The following is a 21,773-nucleotide window of genomic DNA, read 5'->3' as shown; positions in this document are numbered from 1 at the left end:
ACAGAGGCCTGAAGCTGTCATGCTGAATTCTAGCTGTGTCACATGGGTTTGGTAACGGGGAGGGAGGGGAGGTACATTTAAGGCCTGATTTGGGGAAAGCTTTGGCTTAATGAGCTTCTGTGTTAAGCCCAGACTATGGATTCTGTGTATTTTATATGCTTTGCACTGTAGCATGTAGGCTATAAATAGCACTTCCATTTAAACTTCCAATAATATTCTGTATTTCTATCCAATCCTGTGTGGAGTTTTTCTTTAACTACTTTAAGAAGAGTTAGAGAGTCTGTCTTGCTCCTAAAACCAAGACAGAGGGAAAAAGAAGTTGTCTGGACTGCCTTTGCTGGTACAAAACCTGCACCTCAGTTTGAGTTTGAGGGCTGCAAGCATTTCCCCAGCAGCAAGCAGGCCAGCCGAGGTGAGTAGCACCACACACTCCACACCCAGCTCATGAAAACCATTTAAACTGTTAAGAAAATCTGATGGGTTTATTGTGTAATGGAGCATTGGAACATCTGAGCAAATCAGTATCTGGGCTGCACAGGCTGCTGTTCCCTCCTGTCTTTGGGTTCTAGAGCATCTCGTCAGTACAGAAACAACAACCTTTTGCATTAGATTCTTCCCGAGGCATGCTGGTACAACACAAATTTCTCTTGTCAAATGCAGCTAAAGTCTAACTTCCAAACATCATGCACAAGAAACTCATCTAGTGACAATGTAAACTCAGCAGAAGGGCAGGTCACAGGTCTTGCTCATCAGGCTCTGCAGGCCCGCAGCTTTGTGTATGATATTTGGAATGTTCTGTGAGTGAGTAATACCAGTAAGAGAGGAGGAGAAAAACAAAAACCAAACCAAAAAGCAGAGGTGCCTTGGGGGCTCCAGCTCAGCCAAAGTTGTGCAGCGCTAGCCTGAACATGTCATTGGTACAAACCCAGGCATCGTTGATGTTCTTTAATAGAAAGATCTGGTGGAATCCCATGATAGGATCTTCATCAGCCTGCAGGAAGAGAGGAAACAAAGTTCAACAAGCTCCTGCCCTGGAGAAGTCTATTGCAAAGCTGAGAGCAGCAGTCAGAAGCTGATGTTAACAGTGATGTCACATGCTGTGAGACACCCTGCAACACAAGAATACAACCAGAGGCTCTCTTCCAGGGGGCTCTCCACACAAACACCCCAGGCCCAACAACACAAATGCTGACACAGCACCTGCAGTTGGGGTTACCTGGCAGACCTGCAGCCACCTCCTCCAGCACCGGTAGGAGCATGCCTGCCTCTGTGCTCAGTCAGACTTGCTTTGGGCCTTGCCCAGCACCAAGCATAAACCAAGGAGCTGCAAGATGAGTTTATAGCTGCTGTACTGTGGACTGATGACAGGAGGAAGCTTCTCTAGAACTCAATGCCAGCACCATTGCCTGAATGGTGCAAGCAGTGCTGCAGGCTGTGTGAGCTTTCCCAGAGCAGGTACAGCTAGCCTGCAGTGGAAAACTTCCCATGGTCGCTGTCCAGGAGCAGCACAAAGGGAGCAGAGGGTTTGCTGTAGCTGCGAGGAGATGTTCTGAACATAGGGAATCACTGCAGTAGTGCCTCAGCTCCTGCCTCTGACAGCTCATCTAGGGCTGCTACAGTGCCTGCGCTGTTCCTACTTCATTGCTACAGAGGTGGAAAACAGTATTAGAAGGAGATGAATTCTGCCACTTAATGATGTCAGAGACATCATGCAGGAGTTGCAGCCTCAGGATAACACCAATGATTCCCAGGGAATCACACACCAGGATTTAACTTTAGCAGCACACTGCGCCGAGCAGCAGAACAACCCTCTGATACTGACCACAGTACACTCAGTTCAGCATTCAGGGAGGATTTTCAGCTCTGTTCTCCCAGCACACAACTGCTCAGCTTCAGAAAAGAGAGGAAATGCATTAAAAAAAACCAAAAAAGCAGCCCTGGAAAGCAGCAGCCTGAGTTGCTGCAGCTGGAACAGAGGATTGTTTATTCCCAGTGTTCTGCTGCTGCCCACCCACAACAGCAAAGAAGGCTGAAGAGCAAAGCAGGCTACAAAAATCTTTAGTCAAAAACACTGTTTGTGTCAGTGGGGAAGTGGCTATGGGGCAAGTCTGCCTGGAGGAGCAGCTGGCTGCATCACAGAGCAGCGAGCCTGCTGCAGCACCAGGAGGATCAAGCACATGGAAAAGCAGCCTCCTGGTGCGAAACCCCCACGAGGATTTCACAGGGACAGCTGCCTGGGACGTGACATGGTGCAGATGAAGTGCAGGTTTACTAAGTGTGTGCTGATCCACAGAGAAAAACCAAAAAGGGTCCTAGGGTAGCTGTGGCCTCTCAGGAAAGCGATACTGAAATTATGAAGGGCAGGTCATGTTCTACAGCAGTGGGGAGCTCGGCAGCTACCAAGGCAAGCAGAGGGTTAGCAGATGCTGGGAAAGAAACAGAGAACCAAAACCCCTCAGCAAGCAACTGCAGCGACACACAGCAGCTGAGGGAGCTGGGGCTGTTCAGGCTGGAGAAGAGGAGGCTGCTCTCTACAGCTCCCTGAAAGGAGGCTGCAGTGAGGTGGGGATTGGTCTCTTCTCCCTAGTCTCAGATGATAGAAGGAGAGGAAATGGCCTGGAATTGTGCCAAGGGAGGCTTAGGTTGGAGATGAGGAAAATTTTCTTTGCTGCAAGAGTGGTCAGGGATTGGCACAGGCTGCCTGGGGAGATGGTGGAGTCCCCATCCCTGGAAATGTTCCAAAACATGTGGCCCTGGCACTTGGGGCCATGGTTTAGTGGACATGGTGGGGCTGGGCTGTCAGTTGGACTGGATGATCTTGGAGAGCTTTTCCAACCCAAACCATTCTGTGACTGACAAAAAAATCCTCAAGCAAGCGAGTGGACAGTGCCTGTCCAGTGTGCTGCTGAGCCAGGCAGTGTCCTGTCAGGTCTCCACCAGGCAGAGGCTCTCCAGCAGTCAGCACAGTGTGAACACAGCAGTGAGGCTGGCTCAGAGTAGCCATCCATCGAGCTCCTGGCACCCATCACAGCAGTCCTGCCAATTACTGCAAGGGAGTGCCATCATTAGCTCTGCCCACCAAAGAAGTGGCCTGTGCCCAAAACCCCATGGGTCTTTCCCAGCTTCTCCTGGGGATACAACAATTACATCCCAGATGAATTTTTATCCTGTTTTATAGATACTCACAGAATTGTTTGGGTTGGAAGGGACCTTAAGGATCATCCAGTTCCAACCCCCTGCCATGGGCAGGGATACTTCCCACCAGACCAGATTGGTCAAGGCCTCATGCAGCCCGGCTTGGAGCCTCCCCATTACTAGTGCGTTGTAGTTGGTAGGTTCCTGGACATAAAAGGAATCTTGAAGAAACCTGAAAAGCATCAAATTGCTGCAGATGGAAGTTTGCCATAGTTAATGCTGTCCCTTTTGACCAAGCTGGAATGAATTCATCTTGGTGTCAGCTCCTTTCTAACAGCCTAGTTGAAATTACCCAGGAAGAACCATTTCAGCTCGAACCACTTCTAATCACAACTAGCACCAAGCATTCAGTATGCTCTCAGCAGCCCTTTGCTCTGCTCCTCACAGGTGTCTGTTAGACACTGCACAAGCAGCTTCCACACCAGATCTGAGCATGGCATTACTGACAGCAGCACAGTGCACAACCACTCTTCTGGGAAAAAAGATCCCACCAGCAGGGTGGGTTGCCCCAGCTTCTGCCAAGCCTTGGTGCACTGCAGCCCTCAGTGCTTTGGCCTGAGGAGACTTCTCCTTTGTGGTGCAGTTCAGGACTGCACGAGAGACATTAATAAAGGTTAAAAGCCAACTCTTCCCCCAGCAGCTGCTCTTGGGCAGATGGTGAATCCCCACAGTGAAGTCAGATATTACTACTTGCTTTACTCTATTCATGTTGCATCTTCTCAGCACAAAGCAGCGGTGGAAAAGTCCTAGACTAGATCCCATCCACCTTGAACAACTTAAGTCTGCTCCCAGCAGTCTCAATACATCCCATTAACATCCAGCAAAGAGCCACAGCTGAGTGACTCAAGATGCTCTGGAAGGCACAGGTGAACCCCATCCCATTTTAGTTTGGATCTTTGTAACAGCTCAGGCAACCTCACTGGGAATCTTTGACTTTCTACTCCAGATTCAGCTCTGTCCAAGCCAAAATCCACATTCCAGATGGGAGCCCAGGCATCAAATTCAGGGGCTTCCTTTCTAATGCAAAGCCTCCTCTCTGCAGTTCAGATTGTTTCATGGCATCCTTGAACAGAAAGAAAAAGCCACAGAACCAGACCAAAAGGATGTTCTGCTTCCAGGCCAGACTCCTGCACACAGCAGGACTACCAGCAGCCTTGCATCAGCCACAGTTTTGTGGTCTTCCCAGCCTCCAAGAATAAAGCTTTCAGTGTCTCCAGCCAGTACTTCTCAGATTTTCAACCTTCCGGTGGAAGGAGAACAAAACCCCAACAACAGAACACCCAAAACGCCAACCAAGCTTTCCTTGTGTCCCACCTGAACCTCCCAAGTTATGCTTGGCAACCACTGCTCCTTGTCACACTGTCTGGCACTACCAAGAAGAGGCTGTTGGAAGTACTCAACTGCTTTCCACCCACATTTCAAGCAAATTGCCCTTGTCTATCTCCTCTCCCAACCCCACAAGCTCTCAAACACTGGCAACCAAACCCAGGCTGCCTGAGGTGGTGGTAGAGTCCACATCCCTGGAGGACTTAAGAGCCGTGGAGATGTGGTACTGAGTGGCATAGTTTAGTAGTGGCCTGGCAGTAGTGCTGAGCTAACAGTTGGACACAGTGACCTCAGAAGTTTTTCCCAACCAAAACGGTTCTACAATTCTATCTTGGCAGCTTTCAGACCTCTTCTAGTTTTTCTGTATCTGTTCTGACCTGAAGGCTCCAAAGCAGAAAGACTTCAGCTCCAAGCTGACAGAAGGTCACATCACAGCATTAGATGCAGCTGGTGGTTGAAGTGCAGGCTCTTAGTTCTCCTCATGTCCAAGGGAAGGCAGACTGCAGACAGCAGGCTCCTTCAGACGCCAAGCCTCACTGACCAGGCTTTAAGCAGTGCTCAGCATGCAAGACACCACCACCCAGCAATTTTATCTGCAGCTTTCCTTTCCCTTTTCAAGACCAGAAAACACCAGGTAACCAGGAGTCATTCACAGGGAATTCTGCAACCAGCACTTCAAGTTCACACCCTGGGAGAGCCACATTGCTCCAAGAAGTTGCAAGCCACAGCCATGCTTCTCAGCCCAGCTCAAGTGACAGAAGAGAGCACTCCTTACTCAACCAGGCCTGCGGGAGGAGAGGCAAGGCCGAGGGCTAAACGTTGTGCAGGGCTAGCCTGAAGACTTCGTTGGTGCACACCCAGGCACCTTGAAAACTTTTCAACAAAAAGGTTTGCTGGAAGCCTAGAACCTGGTCATCATCTGCCTGAGCAGGACAGGAGAAAGAGGTTACTCTGTGAAGCAGACTGGCAGTGCTGGCTGACATTCTGCATGGACAGTGGCAAAGCAGCATCACACCAAATCAAACTTGCTCCTGAAGGCTGAGGCTGATGCTTACTGCTCCTAGATGAGGCAAGCATGCACCCAGAAAAAGGAACACCAACCAAATGTCAACAGAACTGGAATCAGTGCAGGGATGGTGATTCCACCTCTGCCTGTCCCAGCACCCATTAAAGAAGATCATTCCCTAGCTTCACTTCTGAACATGCTTTTCATCAAAAGCAGTTGGTATTGCTTCTGCCAGTGAGTGAGATCCTTGCTAGTGACATTCACCCTATTTAAATGTCTTTTACCTTCCAACATCCTCTTCAAAGAGCTGCTGCGTCCAATCCCCTCAGTGTAGATGATTTTTCTTTTGCAAAAATTTTTTAAAAATTTTTATTTATTTACAGTTCTGCCCTGGTAAGGACACATCTAGGGAACTCTGGCTCCAGTCCTGGGCCCCCCAGTTCCAGAGAGACAGGGAACTGCTGCAGAGAGTTCAGAGGAGACTCCAAAAGCTGCTGAGGGGCCTGGAGCAGCTCTGTGAGGAGCAAAAGCTGAGAGCCTGTAGAAGAGCAGCCCCAGAGGGGAGCTGAGCAATGCTCAGCAAGAGCTAAAGGCTGGGGCCAGGCTCTGCTCAGTGGTGCCCAGGGACAGGCCAAGGGGCAGAGGGCACAGATTGGAACCCAGGAGATTCCACCTGAGCAGGAGAAGAAAGTTGTTTGGTGTGAGGGTGCTGGAGGCCTGGAGCAGGCTGCCCAGAGAGGCTGTGGAGTTTCCATGCCTGGAGAGCTTCCAACCCCCCTTGGGTATTGTGCTCCTGGGCAAGCTGCTGTGGGTGCCCTGCTGGAGCAGGGTGGTTGGACTGGATGTTCCCCAGCAGTCCCTTCCAACCCCTCCATGCTGGGAATCAGGAAAGTAGGTACGAGCATGCTGGGCTGCAGACTGTAGCAGCACAGAGGCAGATATACCTTGTCACAGGGCAGTAACCATTTCAACCAATCTCAGTTAAACTTCCTCCAGCAGGGGAGGCCAACGAATGAACCCACCCCAAAGCTGTCTATTTAAGGCAAAAGGCTCTAGGAACAGAAACAGTCTTACAGGAATCATCCTTGGCCCCATTATTCCTTCAGAACTGCTCTTGGGCAGTTCAGAAGAGAGCTGGGGCTAGCCCTTGGTAGCAGTTCACCCCACAGCATATCCAGGGAGAGCAGAAGATTCTTGTGCTTTGATTTGTCTTTTCTCCCTTAAAAATCAAACAAGATCAAAATCCCCCAGTGTGAGGAAGAAATGGTGATGTGTTCAGCTTACTGGAGTTTCAACTCAGCCTCTGGCACTTAGTTTAAGCAACTAAGGCCTCAGAACATCCATTTAAACAGCATGCCTAGGATGTCTTCTAGGAAGGGCAGGTTAGAGAGATCTGGAGTGCACCCTGAGCAGCTGGGTTCAGAGGAGCTACCATGCACCTCCTGAACCCAGCTGTTCCCAGTTACTCTGTGGTACAGAGAACAGCATTACATACAACATGTAACAGCCAGGATCATGTTCATGTCATGCTGCATACTGTCACTGCTCTTTTCATTTGTCCACCTCTGTAAGGATCACACCAGGCAGAAGCAAGAAGCCAACTTCTAAGGTGACTCTGACTTTCTTGACACTTCCTCACTGAAAGGCAGCAGTCACAGGCATTAAATGTGCTTTTTAAAGCTAAGATTGGAGACACAAATGGGTGAAGAGTGGAAAAAAAGTTTCCTCTCCCACTTAAAATAGGCTGAATTTGATCAGGACAATATAGGCACTTTGATCCAGTCAGACTATGCCAAGTCCACAGACACTCGATTTAAAGGATAAAACCAGCATAGTAAGAAACACTGCTCCAGGCCACAGCATTTATGGAAAGCTCTAACTGCACCTACAACCCTAACAACCATACTGAAGGATGAGAAAAGCCAAAAGCTTCACAGAATCTTTAAGAACTTGGTGCCTGGTCACAGGATTCAACACAATGACTGCTGCAGGCTGGCAGCTGGTTAATGATTATGCAGTAAGACATGACTGGGCCAAACCAGGTGCAGATGTGGCTGGCCCTTGGTCCCAGCACTCAGTTGTGTATGAGAGAGTAGTTCAGCATGTCTGACTTCCCCCCTGAGCTGCAGCTCAGTGCCTTCCATGGGCTGCTGTGGTTTCTTCCTCAGAGTGTGCACAGCTGGGACGGAGCAAGGAGCAAGCTGGAACCCAACCTGCAGCTAGAAAGCAGGAGCAGCTTCCATGAGCCAAAGCCAGCTGGGTTAGAGGGGGATGCAGTACCCCAAGGACTGCTCTGCTCACAGCCCAGCCCCAAATGAGTAAGGAGAAGAGCTAAGCAAGCAGAGGCAAATGTTCAGTCCTGTTCACTCAGGGAGCAGTACAGGCAGGGGGAGCTGGGCTGCTTTGATGTCAGAGGGGCCTTTCAGAGTCACCTGGAAGGGGAAACCTCAGCAGCTCTTTTAAAAGAAACTGGGTTGAAGTAACTCTAAAGACTGGCTGGCTTTAGAGTCCTGACTGGAGAGATGGCTGGACCAAAAAACCCTGAGAGAACTGCTCATTTTAACTGTCACCATGTAATGCCACACCTTCTAGATAAACACTGCCATCAGAGCAACTTCTGCCTACAGCTGACTCCACAGGCTATTTTCTACAGCTTCCAGGACAATTTCTTTCATAGCTACGTAGTACAAGTAGCTCCACCTCTATGGCCCTACTATATTTAGATCCAGCATTTGCTCAGAAGAGCAGGAGACTGGATAAGGCCATGCTCTGTAGTAGAACACAAACAGCAACGTCATCACAAGTAACCTGATTTCTTCCTCGGGAGGAACTGTTTCAGCAGTGGTTGACCTCAGAGGCAACACCCCTGTTGCTGAACCAGTTCTGATCACAGAGGTATTGGGCTGCATTAGCCCCAGGACTGCACTTTGTGCTGTGACAGAGAAACAGCACAGACTTACTGAAGGGCTGTCAGCCACAGCTCGATGCAGACCTTACAGCACATTCAGCTAGATGTGCCTGTCCAAGAACAATGCTTTGAAATGCAGCAGGGGACACTGAAACCTTCCTGCAGCAGGGGGAAGGATGTGCTGGTGCTTCCAGAGCCTGTGTGGTGCTTTGGATGCACAGTACAAAGCAGGGTTCCTTGCTTGGCAGAACACACACGTGTCCAATGACAGCTGCTTTACCCAGCGCTTGTTATCTGGAGGGAGGAACAGTCTGCTGACAGTCCTGAACAGCAGGAGGATGACATCCCAGGGCAAGCTCAGCAGTGCTCCTTCCCCACTGGAATGTGGGGCACTGGGATGAGGCACTGGAATGTTTGCAGAGATTGGCTGACTTAGAATCCTGCAAAAAGCTAGGAGAGGAGCAGTTGGTAACCTGCAATGGAAAGAAGTTTACCTTCAGCTGTCCCACTACCATACTGAGTATACAGCTGTCAGGTGTAGGTTGGTGGTCTTGTGCTGTGATGCTGTGTTGGATTTTTTGAAAAGGGAGGCTCTGCAATGAAAAAAAAGCCAAAACAGGGAAACAGAGTCATTGTGTGCTTTACCTTGCCAAACAAAGATGGAGCAAAGCCAACATTAGCAAGTGTTAAAACTATTTTGGTTGCACTGCATGGGGACTTGTTGCAACTCGATACTACTCAGTGTCCCAGCATGGTAAGGTTGGAAGGGACCTCTGGGGATCATCCAGTCCCAACCCCCTCCAAAATGGGCACCCACAGCAGGTTGCTCAGGAGCACAATAGCCAAGGGGGGTTGGAAGCTCTCCACACAAGGAGACTCCACAACCTTTCTGGGCACCTTATTCTAGGCCTCCAGCACTCCCGCACCAAACAAATTTCTCCTCCTGCTCAGCTGGAACCTCCTGGGTGCCAGTCTGTGCCCTCTGCCCTTTGTCCTGTCCCTGGGCACCACTGAGCAGAGCCTGGCCCCAGCCTCTTGCCCCCTGGCAGGTCCTTTAGGTCTTGCTGAGCATTGCTTAGATCCCTTCTGGGGCTGTTCTTCTCCAGGCTCAACAGCCCCAGGGCTCTCAGCCTCTGTTCCTCACAGAGCTGCTCCAGGCCTCTCAGCAGCTCTATAGTCTCCTCTGGACTCTCTCCAGCAGTTTCCTGTCTCTCTGGAACTGGGGAGTCCTGAACTCTGGCAGGGTTAATCATAACAGTTAAGGTTTTCAAGCACCAGGACATGAAGCACTACCTTTTCCTAGCTTAATGACACTGCCCAAAGAGCTTCAGTTCAGCTGAACCTTCAGCCTGGACACAATGGATGCACAAAGCTGCTCTTCTCTGAACAGTGTTAGATTGTTTACCAAGAACTGGTGTCGAGGACTTGAAATCCACATATCCACCTTCCCCCGATAACAGCACCTAAGGGGAACCAGCACAGCAGCAGACACCATCTTTGCCATAGAACAGGCAGGAGCAGGGGAAAAGGAGGAGGAGGTGGAGACTAAGCAGCACAGATACTGAAAAGAGAAAAGCTTTCCCTGCTCATGCAGCAGATACAAGTGTGGCTGAGTTCAGAATGCAAGGAACACCCCTCGAGGAAAACCAGACACTGGGGAGGAATTCCTCCTCCAGCTTAGACCACGTTCATGTTCCAAACATAGACAACTCCGAAGGGTGAACATCAAGTACCTGGGTGACAAGCCCTGACACACCAACACAGCCTTGGCACTGTCCAGCCTGGAGAAGAGACAGCTCCAGGGAGACTTTAGAACTGCATTTCAATATCTGCAGAGGACCTGCACGAAGGCTGGGGAGGGACTGTTCAGAAGGACCTGTGGGGACAGGACGAGTGGCAATGGTTTGAAACTGGAGCAGGGCAGAGTTAGCTTGGACATCAGGAGGAAGTTCTGCACAGTGAGGGTGGGAGACACTGGAACAGGTTGCCCAGGGAGGTGGTCGAGGCCCCATCCCTGGAGCCATTTAAGGCCCTGAGCAGCCTGCTCTAGTTGGAAGCATCCCTTCTGCAGGGGGTTTGGACTTCTGAGGGTCCCTTCCAAACCCACTGCATTCTGTGACTCTGTGGAAAGCAAAGCTTCTCCCAGTTTAACCACATGAACATGCAGAGAGTTTCAGGCTCTGTGCAGCAGGAAACGTTTTCCTGTCACTTGCTGAAGAGGAAACGCTGGTTTCAAAGTCCTGAAGCGCTGATAACAGCTGCCAAGTGCTGCACTGAGCTGGATTCTCCAGCAGGTAATTTATTTGCAGTTCATGTATCAGAAAACAAACTGCTCCCCACCACAAGTTTAGCCTCTTTCCCAGGCAGATCCAAATCACAGGTTTGCTGTGGCTATGTCCTTGGCATGCTTTAAGAACACAAAATCACCTTTCATTCCTACAGCTCATGGGGGAAGCTTATGTCTTAGGCTTTCACAAAGGGAATCAATCAGTAATGTCAGATGCAATTGCAGCCACCAAGTAACCCTGAGGCAATGAACAGTCCCCCAGCAGAGCCACCAGTGCCACCCAAATGAAATCACACTTCTGAAGACCAAAACTTGGGAATGCAAGTCCCACATCTCCAAGAGTTTTAAACTGATGAAGCTGACATAGAATCCTCAGAAGCAATTAATTCTGGTCTGCAGCAGTATTTCCCCAAGCACTTGGTAAGGATCCCAGACTTACAGAGAGCTTTTCAACAATGGCTGCCTTGCCCTGGAACTGCTGTCCTTCCCACGTAAGGCATGAGGCATCAATCTGGGGGGGGGAGGAAGAAAAAAAAAAAAAAAAAAAAAAAAAGAGTCATTAACCCATTGAGGTAACTTCCAAGCAATCCTGGTTGGAAACTTTGTTTACTTGGCATACATCCTTAGAATTCATCTCTTTGGAAACTACCTCAGAGAAATTGAAAGAAACCACAAAGAGCAACTGAAACAGTGTGGAATAATCAAGTAGAAATTCAGCAGGATCAGGATTCTACCAGCAGAGAAGTCCCTGAATCAGTTAGCTTTCAGGAAAATCTGAAGGACACCAAACATATAATCCTAGGGACAGACGTCAAGCATGGAAACAAAAACACAGGAAGAAATGTGAGCAGTTGTATCCCCAGCTTTTTCACCTCTCAGATACTGATTTGCATACCATGCTCACCCCAGAGAGGTATAATGTGCCTCTAGAGGTTTTCTAACTGGCTGCCCTGTGTGGCGTGAAGTTACTGAGGTGCTTCAGCCTAGAAGTTCTTCCAAGTATAGGAGGAGGGTGCTCTGAGCATATTGTGTCAGCAACAGACAAGGGCCTTCCTGTTCCACTTTGACACTCTGTTTAATCCAGAGTCACAATATCCTGCTATTAACACAGCTCTGCCCTCTCAACCCCAATTTGAAACCATGGAAAAAGACTTGAGTTTAACTTGGTTTCTGCTTTCTGGCATTTCCAAACAACACCCTCACGCTCAACCTGAATGCCCAAGTTCTTGTGCACCCTGTCACAGATCCATCTACCTTTTTGAGTTTAAACACCTGCAGGAAGATGAGTCCCTGCTCTTTCCCATTCAGCCTTCAACTCTCACTGTAGCGCTCAATGCCTTGGTAGAACCTGGCGGATTCCAAAGATCTCCTTTTGTGTGCTGCCTGGTAGATTCCAGGCCCTGTTTTTGACCCACAGCACATCAAAGAGTCCCTTCTTCCAGCCACACCTGCTGTGCTGAACTTGCACAAGAGTCTCAACCAAAAGAGCTTCTGGTCCTCCAAGTATCCTCAGAAGGAACACCACGGTACAGTAAGAGCCAAAAGAATGGGACCAGGGACAACAGCGTGAAGCCTTTAGGGTCAGACAACCACAAGCATGAAGAGCCCCTGAAATCAGTCTCCTCTTGAGAATCCCCCTCCCTGCCCCTGCTGCCCACACTGCTGTGGATGAGCCCAGGACAGGCTGAGGCTGGGCTGGCCATGCTTGGTGCCAGCTCATCTCCAGCTTCTCAGCCACCAAGAAGCTCATCAGAAAAAGCCAATTTCTGTAGAATTTGCTCTAAACGTAGGCAAGTTGTGACCTTGGGGGATTTTAGCCACACAAAACAGGGTCTCATCCCCCATAGTTTAGGATCTCCACAGATCACATATTGCTGACCACACGTGCATAGGTATCTCCACCATGTGATAAAAGGCAGAAAGAGCCCAAGGTGGAAAAGGCCCAAGAGGGCACTGTGTGGAATGAACTCCATGGTTCCAGGAATTTCAATGAGTCTCTACTTAGTAGCAGCTTTCTAAGGATTCAGTAAGTTTTGGTAACAACATGACAGAAGCTGGTGAGTGCCTGAGTGTTTGGAGCTGTGAGTTGAATGCAGGCTCCTTGTTCTCCTTGCTTTAGAGGCTCTCTGCATACAGCTGCTACAAGACAAGGCAACAACCCAGCAGACAGCAAACACACAACCATCTACAGAGCAGCTGCTGCCAGTGCTGGTGGACACAGCTGGGCTGCAAGGAGGGAGCATCACTGCTCATGCAGCATTTCCAACCCTCAAGAGCTTGGTGAAACTTCCTACAATTCACCCAGCAGATGAGAAGGGCAGCAAAACAGGCTGTGCTGCTGCAAGGCCTGCAAGACCTGAGTGTCTTGGTGAAACGCCTCAGCCACCCAGCAGCATTCCTTACCACCAAAGATCAACATCACACAGAGAGCACTTCGCATGCTCTGAAGGAGTCCTCTCCCAAAACTAGAAGCTGATATTCCTTGGTTTTGCTACTTAAATTCTGGAAGCCAAATCTACTTTGCCCCAAACAAGGAGCAAAAATTACCCCCTGATTTTTTAATCCATTTTATCACAGATTCACAGAACAGGTGGGGTTGGAAGGGACCTTCAAGATCGTCCAGTTCCAACCCCCAACCATAGGCAGTGAAACCTCCCACTAGATCAGGTTGCTCAAGGCCCCATCCAACCTGGCTTTCAACAATTCCAGGCTTGGAACCCCCACAACTTCTCTGAGCAATCTGTTCCAGTGTCTTACCACTCTCATAGGGAAGAATTTTTTTCCTCAGGTCTCATCTAAATGGAATTTAGACCTCAAGAGATTATCAGGTCCAACACCCCCCTGCTGCCAAAGCAGGATCACTTAGGGCTGTGTAGATGTGCAGGGCTGGAGCCAGGCTCTGCTCAAGAAAGTCCAAGAAGAGGGCCAAGGGGAACTGGGGGCAAGCTGGAACAGAGGAGGTGCCACAGGAACAGAAGGGAAAACTTTGTCACTGGAGGGTGCTGGATCCCAGAGGATCATCCTCAGCCCCCTCCTCTATGGGCCACTGTCAACAGCCAAGGGGGAGTTTTACCAATCTGCCTACAGCTAAAGGAGACAAAGCTCCAAAGAGAATGGAAACAGAAGAAATGCAATACAGAAAAGCTGAGCAAGAATGACTGCACTGACATGCTGGAGTGAGGATAAATCCCACTATCCCACCCTGTGCATTCTCACATATCAGATCAGGAGCTCTAGGGAGAGCAAAGGAGCACACCACAGCCCCCGTTGGTACTCACATAAATTGCTCCTAACTGAGTCCTGTCTGCATCAAACAGCTGGTAGTAATGTTGGACAAAGCTGGACCCAATCTGCTCCCAGATTGGCTTGTCTCCCATGCTGACTCCTCACCTGCAGCTGCAAAAACAGAACAAAGCATCAGCAGAAAGCAGCAACCACATGGAGTGTACACTAAGCACCAGCAACCACAGGTCCTCACAGCTGGCCAGAAGGTTTCTCTGGATGGAGCAGGACAAATCTCACCTGTGCACCCAGGCCTCCTGTGAAAGAACACACTTGGTTATCAAACACTTTCTTTGCTGATTACAGCCTTTGGGGGTTCCTGCAGCTGTCTCAGCATGAGGTCACAACTCATGGACAGAAGGGGAGAACAAGAAGCAAAGTCAGTGTCACTACTTGACAGTCCCACATCCCAAGAACTGTCCCACGTGAAGGAGCTGGCTGGCACTCCCTGCTTTGACCTCATCTCCGTTTCTGTAAACAGCTGCTGCCTTAGCATGGATTGTCTGCAAGTGGCTTACTCCAGCTGATGGATCTCCTCAGCTGGGACACCACCCACAGGCCACACTAAGAAGCGTCTTTTCTGTGGTACCACAGCAGTTAAGTCACAAGCTCATTGCTTAACACGAGCTGACTCTCAGCTGCTCTCCTGTCACTCAGGCTGAAGCATACACATTACTTGGCTCTGAACTTGCCCAAGGTACAAACTACGATGCTTCCCAGTGCTGAGAATCTGGTGTCCCAGCCAAGGGACTGGAAGTTCAGAGGCATCCCAAAGCCTCTCTCCCAGCTTCCTTATAGGTTCCTCTACTGTGTGTTCTGTGCCACCAGCCACGCTGGCCCAGGAGAGAGACAACCACCCCCTCATGTGCTTTGGCATGTAGCAGCTGCCACCCTTACCCTCTGAAGACACATGACCTAGAGAGCAGTAAGACCAAGAAGGAAAGAAGGTATGAGACAGGAGAACTAGAAGAGAATGGAGCCCTCCCATGGGCTCAAGTGATCTTCAATCAGACCAGGGTCACACTGGCAACAAGCAGATTTTCTGGCCACAAAATCCAAACCCACAACATCATTTCCATTGTCTGTCCAAGCTTTGGTGTTCCTATCTACACTCATCCTTCTCTCCTCCAGCTTAACTCTGGGCATGAAAGGCCAGCACAAACACACCAAGACTGCCAACAGCTCCTAAGTGGCACAGTCCTTAGAAGCCCTGTTTCTGCAAAAGGTCTGGCTGAACCTCTTACAGCTTCCTTCGACAAACAAGGACCCATGACAGCCTGGAGCCAATTCACTGTCCATCTGCTGCATCATAAACTGATCTTCCTGCTCCAGCAGCATCAGCAGAGCCCCTCAGAGATGGAACTTGAGCCAAACCCATCTCACTGGGCAAGAGCAGAGCCTCCTGCTGACACAAACAGATCACAGTTCCTGAAACGCAGAGCCACAGAATCATTTAGGTGGCAGAAGACCGCCTCCTCTTCTCTACACTAAACACCCCCAGCTCCCTCAGCTGCTCCTCCCCAGCCCAGTTCTCTAGACCCTTCCCTAGCTTCACTGCCCTTCTCAGGACCTGCTCCAGCCCCTCAGTGCCCTTCTGGAAGTGAGGGGCCCAAAACTGAAGCCAGCATTTGAGGTGGCTGGTTTGGGGAAGGGGGCTACCAGCACATCTCTGCAGCATGGAAAAAGGCCAGAGAATCTTTTGAGCCAGCTGCTGTGTTTGCAGCATTATCAGACCTGGACACACATAAGCTCACTGCTATGAACTGAAAAATGCAGGGTTCTAGACTTCAAGCATGGCAGACCTGCACTTGTGTTAGGTTCTCCACATTCTAAAAATGCCAATATAAACTACCAGGAGACAGCAAAGCAGAATGTGAATTGCTGCAGAGGAGGAAGGTGGTCTTGCAGGGACTGCCACACATGAGGAGCAAACAGTGTTCCAACAACCAACCGACAACCACCACAGGCAAGTAAGCTTGGTAAAGGCTTCTTGGTCTGTGGAACATCACAGAAGAAAGCAGAATTCCAAGACAAGCCTCAAAACCATACCTTCTAACATGCTGGTGCAGGAGAAAGGTTGCCCAGGGAGGTGGTTGGGATCCCATCCCTGGAGATATTCAGGGTCAAGCTGGACAGGGCTCTGGGCAACCTGATCTAGTGGAGGATGTCCTGCTGACTGCAGAGGGGGTTGGGCTGGATGACGATTGGAGGTCTCTTCCAATGCAAACCGTTCTGTGATTCTGCGAAATTGGTAACCATTGTCCATTTAGGACTATACCCAAAGTCCTCAGAGCACAAAGGCTCTACTCATTTGGGGTGTCACAGCTGGCCCCACACACCACTGTGCCAACACCCAGCTCACCAGGACCAAAACCAGGTTGGAGGTCAGCGTGACAGCAGAGCAGCCAGGCTCCCTTCCAGGCCATGCTGTGGGCCCAGGCCGACATGACAATCCAATGGCAAGCACGATCCAGCCCATCAGCTGCTGCACCCTCCACTACTGATTAACAGAGCAAACAAGGACACCCAGAGCTCCAGGTGGTGCTTCTGCCTTCACCCCGCCGAAGCTCTGAGCCTGCAGGTTAAAACCAGCAAGCAGACTTCAGAACGCAGTGAAGAAAGCAAAGCAGCAAAGAGCTTCAGGGCTATTACACATGCTCCACACCCTCACCAACTAGGGAGTTACACATGTTCTACACCCTCACCAACTACAGAGCTACACATGCTCCACACCCTCACCAACTAGGGAGTAACACATGTTCTACAGCCTCACCAACTACAGAGCTACACATGCTCCACACCCTCACCAGCTAGGGAGTTACACATGTTCTACACCCTCACCAACTACAGAGCTACACATGCTCCACACCCTCGCCAGCTAGGGAGTTACACATGTTCTACAGCCTCACCAACTACAGAGCTACACATGCTCCACACCCTCACCAGCTAGGGAGTTACACATGTTCTACACCCTCACCAACTACAGAGCTACACATGCTCCACACCCTCACCAACTAGGGAGTAACACATGTTCTACAGCCTCACCAACTACAGAGCTACACATGTTCTACACCCTCACCAGCTAGGGAGTTACACATGTTCTACACCCTCACCAACTACAGAGCTACACATGCTCCACACCCTCGCCAACTACAGAGCTACACAGGCTCCACACCCTCGCCAACTACAGAGCTACACAGGCTCCACACCCTCACCAACTACAGAGCTACACATGCTCCACACCCTCACCAGCTAGGGAGTTACACATGTTCTACACCCTCACCAACTACAGAGCTACACATGCTCCACACCCTCACCAACTAGGGAGTAACACATGTTCTACAGCCTCACCAACTACGGAGCTACACATGTTCTACACCCTCACCAGCTAGGGAGCTACACAGGCTCCACACCCTCGCCAACTACAGAGCTACACAGGCTCCACACCCTCGCCAACTACAGAGCTACACAGGCTCCACACCCTCGCCAACTACAGAGCTACACAGGCTCCACACCCTCGCCAACTACAGAGCTACACAGGCTCCACACCCTCGCCAACTACAGAGCTACACAGGCTCCACACCCTCGCCAACTACAGAGCTACACAGGCTCCACACCCTCGCCAACTACAGAGCTACACAGGCTCCACACCCTCGCCAACTACAGAGCTACACAGGCTCCACACCCTCGCCAACTACAGAGCTACACAGGCTCCACACCCTCGCCAACTACAGAGCTACACAGGCTCCACACCCTCGCCAACTACAGAGCTACACAGGCTCCACACCCTCGCCAACTACAGAGCTACACAGGCTCCACACCCTCGCCAACTACAGAGCTACACATGCTCCACACCCTCACTAACTACAGAGCTACACATGCTCCACACCCTCACCAACCACAGAGCTACAAAGGCTCCACACCCTCACCAACCACAGAGCTACACAGGCTCCACACCCTCACCAACCACAGAGCTACACAGGCTCCACACCCTCACCAACTACAGAGCTACACATGCTCCACACCCTCACCAACTACAGAGCTACACATGCTCCACACCCTCACCAACCACAGAGCTACACAGGCTCCACACCCTCACCAACTACAGAGCTACACAGGCTCCACACCCTCACCAACTAGACACAGTTACACAGGCTCCACACCCTCACCAACTAGACACAGTTACACATGCTCCACACCCTCACCAACTACAGAACTACACATGCTCCACACCCTCACCAACTACAGAACTACACATGCTCCACACCCTCGCCAATTAGAGCTACACATGCTCCACACCCTCGCCAACTAGGGAGTTACACATGTTCTACACCCTCACCAACTACAGAGCTACACAGGCTCCACACCCTCACCAACTAGACACAGTTACACAGTCTCCACACCCTCACCAACTAGACACAGTTACACATGCTCCACACCCTCACCAACTACAGAACTACACATGCTCCACACCCTCACCAACTAGACACAGTTACACTTATCCACAACCTCATCAACTAGAGCTACACATGCTCCACACCCTCACCAATTAGAGCTACACATGCTCCACACCCTCACCAATTAGAGCTACACATGCTCCACACCCTCACCAACTAGACACAGTTACACATACTCCACACCCTCACTAACTAGACAGCTACACTTATCCACACCCTCATCAACTAGAGCTACACAGGCTCCACACCCTCACCAACTACAGAGCTACACAGGCTCCACACCCTCACCAACTACAGAGCTACACAGGCTCCACACCCTCACCAACTAGACACAGTTACACATGCTCCACATCCTCACCAACTAGACACAGTTACACATGCTCCACATCCTCACCAACTAGACAGCTACACTTATCCACAACCTCAACTAGAGCTACACATGCTCCACACCCTCACCAACTAGACAGTTACACATGCTCCACACCCTCACCAACTAGACAGTTACACATGCTCCACACCCTCACCAACTAGACACAGTTACACATGCTCCACACCCTCACCAACTAGACACACTTACACATGCTCCACAGCCTCACCAACTAGACACACTTACACATGCTCCACAGCCTCACCAACTAGACACACTTACACATGCTCCACACCCTCACTAACTCGACAACCCTTTTTCCGAGGCAGACAGAAGGAATCCCAGCATAGGAGTGCAGAACATTGCTCCTGTTTTGCACTTTTCTCCAGATCTGAACAGCCAGAGGCAGTGAAGCAAATCCATTTCAAAACATCCCCCAAACATTGTTTAGGAAGAACATCACATAGTAACTAGGAACCCAGTGGGAAGATGAGTCCCAAAGTGAGCCAGAATACGATTGCACTCCGAGTTAGCTGAGGAGTTTCACCGACAGTGGTGCTGCTGACAGAAAATTCCCTTCTGGTACCTACACGGAGCTCTCTGAAATGCCTTTGTTTTGTTGCTGCTAAAGGAAGCCCTAAAGACACCAGGCACAAATACAGAAAGGCTGTTTGAACACAGCTCTTCCCAGAAAAGGAGAAGGCTGTAGGCTGTCCACTCAACAAGAGATGACTAAAGAAGCAGATTGAACTCTCAAGCAACAGCTCTGCAATCGATTCCTCCTCAAGCATTTACAGAATCACAGAATGGTATGGGTTGGAAGCGACCTCCAAAGGTCACCCAGTCCAACTCCCTCTGCAGTCAGCAGGGACATCCTCCACTAGAGCTCTGTCGAGGCTCACCTTGAATACCTCCAGAGACAGGGCCACAGCCACCTTCCTGGGCAGCCTGTTGCAGTCTTCCAGCAGCCTCGTGGTGCAGAACTTGTTCCTAATATCCAATCTAAATCTCCTCTTCTCTAGTTTGAAGCCTGGCTTTCCGTTCCAATTTGGCTGCAATACAACGGAGATGCCACAAGCCCAACTCCCAGCCACACAGTTACACTGCAAGGGAAGGACTTCAAAAGAGGAGGAAGAGTTGGAGTGGTTTTGCAGCCTGCATTTGAGGGTTAAATAAGTGTCTTAGGGTCTCCAGCTCCCTCCTATCAACAAAATGCAAAGTAAGTTCCTCGCTACTATAAACTTGTGCTGGCTTTGATCGATTTTAAAGCTTAAAAGCGACAACTACAGAGGTGGAAGAGAAAAAGTCACCTCTGGTAGAACCACACCGGAAACCGGCAATTCAAAGGGAAAATGCAGGCGGCTCCAGCAGCTCACCGAGCACATGCTCCCCGGCTGGGTCTGCTTCAAGGAAGCGGGAGCCTGTCGTTTCCTACGTGACAAAGCGATCCCACCACATCGGACAAACGTCAATCCTCGCACAGCCTCCTGCCCGGACCGCCGAGCAACGCCACCAGCAGAAGCAGGGCGCGCAGAAGCGCTGCGCTCCCGTTACACCTTCCACAGCGCACACACCACCCCCGCGCCGCTCCCGGGGCTCACCCACCCTGCCGCCACGGCGATCGCAAAGCGTGGCAGGAGCACTCCGGGATATCGGGCTCGCCCAGTGTGGCGGCACAGCCCAAAGCACACCGGAGCAGTCGACAGGGACAGCGCTCCCGGGAAGCGTCGGTGATCCTGGCGGGCTGGGGAGCCGCCTCCACCTCCCGAGGGACCCATTCCCTCAGCCTGGGGTCCAAGCTCACCCCGGCAGCGGCGCCTCAGTCCCCTAGGAACAGAACCGGGACCCTTCCACCCCGCACTGCCCTCTTGCCCACACGCGGGGCCCCACCGAGCCGCGCCCGCCCCACCCCCCTGCTCCGCGACTCGAACAGTGGCGGCGGCTGCTCGGCTCCTTCAGCCCAGTAAGCCCGGCCGCTGCCCCTCGGAGAACCGCGCTGCCGGCGTCTCAAAGACGGAGAAGGTCAGGGCGGCTCCGGCCGCCGGCTCCCGCCCAGCCCGCGGCTGCCGGCAGCGCCCCGCGCCGGGGCTGTGGCCGGGCCGCGGGTCCGGCAAGCGCGGGGTGGGGCTGCGCCATGCGCCGGCCCGCGGGCGGGCGGCCTCGCTCCCGCCGCCACCCGAGGCCCGCCGCCCCGCCCTCCCCCCGCACTCACCCCGCGGCTCCCACTATGGCGGCGGCGGCGGGCCCCGTGTGCAGCGCGAACCCCCTCAGCCTCTCTCGCCCGCGCTCCCCGCCCCGTCCCGCCCGGCCCGGCCCCGCCCCGCGGCACGCCGGGACAGCGAGTCCTGCCGGCGGCGGGAACGCGCGCTGTGAGGAGGGGGCGGACTACAACTCCCAGCGTGCGCCGCGCCACCGCCCGCCGGGGCTCATTTGAATGAAGGAAGGGGCCCCGCGCGCCGCTGACCCCGCGGGCCGCACCCCAGAGCACTGTGGGATAGTGGCGGAGAGGGATGGGGTGGAGAGGGAGGCCGGGAGCACCGAGCCTGCGGCAGCGGGGACTTCCTGCCCCCGTGAGTGCCCCGGCAGAGCTCCCCCCCCCCCCCTTAGTTCTTCCCAAGTCGTCACCAGATGGGAGGCCGCGTCTCATGGCGGGAGGCCCAGATAGGCTCCTTCTAGTGGGGCAGGAGGGCGATGGCGGTACTGTTAAGTGGGCCTGGTGGCTGAGGGGACCTTTAGCCCACCCTGCGCCTGGGCCCGCGCTGTAGCTGTTTCTGCGTTGTGGCACTGACAGGGTTTCGGCGAGCAACCACGCTCAGGGGGTTGTCAGTCTTGAGCGAGGAGGGAAGCAAAGGGCCACAGCCAGAACTGCAGATCCTCGATGATCTTAAAGGTCTTTTGCAGCCTAAACGATTCTGTGATCATAAGAATTTTTAACTCCACTAGCA

The 21,773-nt window shown here is 51.7% G+C and overlaps 1 protein-coding gene across 2 annotated transcripts; it reads right to left on the bottom strand.

Moving 5' to 3' along the window:
- Positions 1 to 483: 483 nt before the first annotated feature.
- Positions 484 to 21,071, bottom strand: NUTF2 (nuclear transport factor 2). 2 transcript variants are annotated; one of them, XM_054397198.1, is made up of 5 exons: positions 21,041 to 21,071; positions 14,001 to 14,118; positions 11,162 to 11,233; positions 8,930 to 9,028; positions 484 to 991 (listed from the first exon to the last, which is right to left on the bottom strand). In XM_054397198.1, the coding sequence occupies exons 2-5, from the start codon at positions 14,097 to 14,099 to the stop codon at positions 878 to 880; spliced, it is 384 nt and encodes a 127-aa protein (XP_054253173.1). In that variant the 5' UTR covers positions 14,100 to 14,118; positions 21,041 to 21,071; the 3' UTR covers positions 484 to 877. The 2 variants fall into 2 exon arrangements, with proteins under 2 accessions (XP_054253173.1, XP_054253174.1); XM_054397199.1 differs by lacking the exon at positions 21,041 to 21,071 and adding an exon at positions 16,054 to 16,085.
- Between the last annotated feature and the right edge of the window lie 702 nt (positions 21,072 to 21,773).

This window comes from Indicator indicator, chromosome 42 (assembly GCF_027791375.1).
Source record: "Indicator indicator isolate 239-I01 chromosome 42, UM_Iind_1.1, whole genome shotgun sequence".
In the NCBI taxonomy this organism is placed as follows: Eukaryota; Metazoa; Chordata; class Aves; order Piciformes; family Indicatoridae; genus Indicator; species Indicator indicator.
The sequence above is the reverse complement of the archived record's forward strand: the minus strand, read 5'-3'. Positions and strand labels throughout refer to the sequence as shown.

Bases quoted from the DNA above. Each gene is read 5' to 3' on its own strand.
- NUTF2 (XM_054397198.1), bottom strand. From the start codon at position 14,099: ATGGGAGACAAGCCAATCTGGGAGCAGATTGGGTCCAGCTTTGTCCAA. The intron at 11,234-14,000 runs GTGAGTACCAAC...TCCCCCCCCCAG, and splicing joins CTCAGTTAGGAGCAATTTAT to ATTGATGCCTCATGCCTTAC. The intron at 992-8,929 runs GTAAACTTCTTT...CTCTTCCTGCAG, and splicing joins TGGTAGTGGGACAGCTGAAG to GCTGATGAAGATCCTATCAT.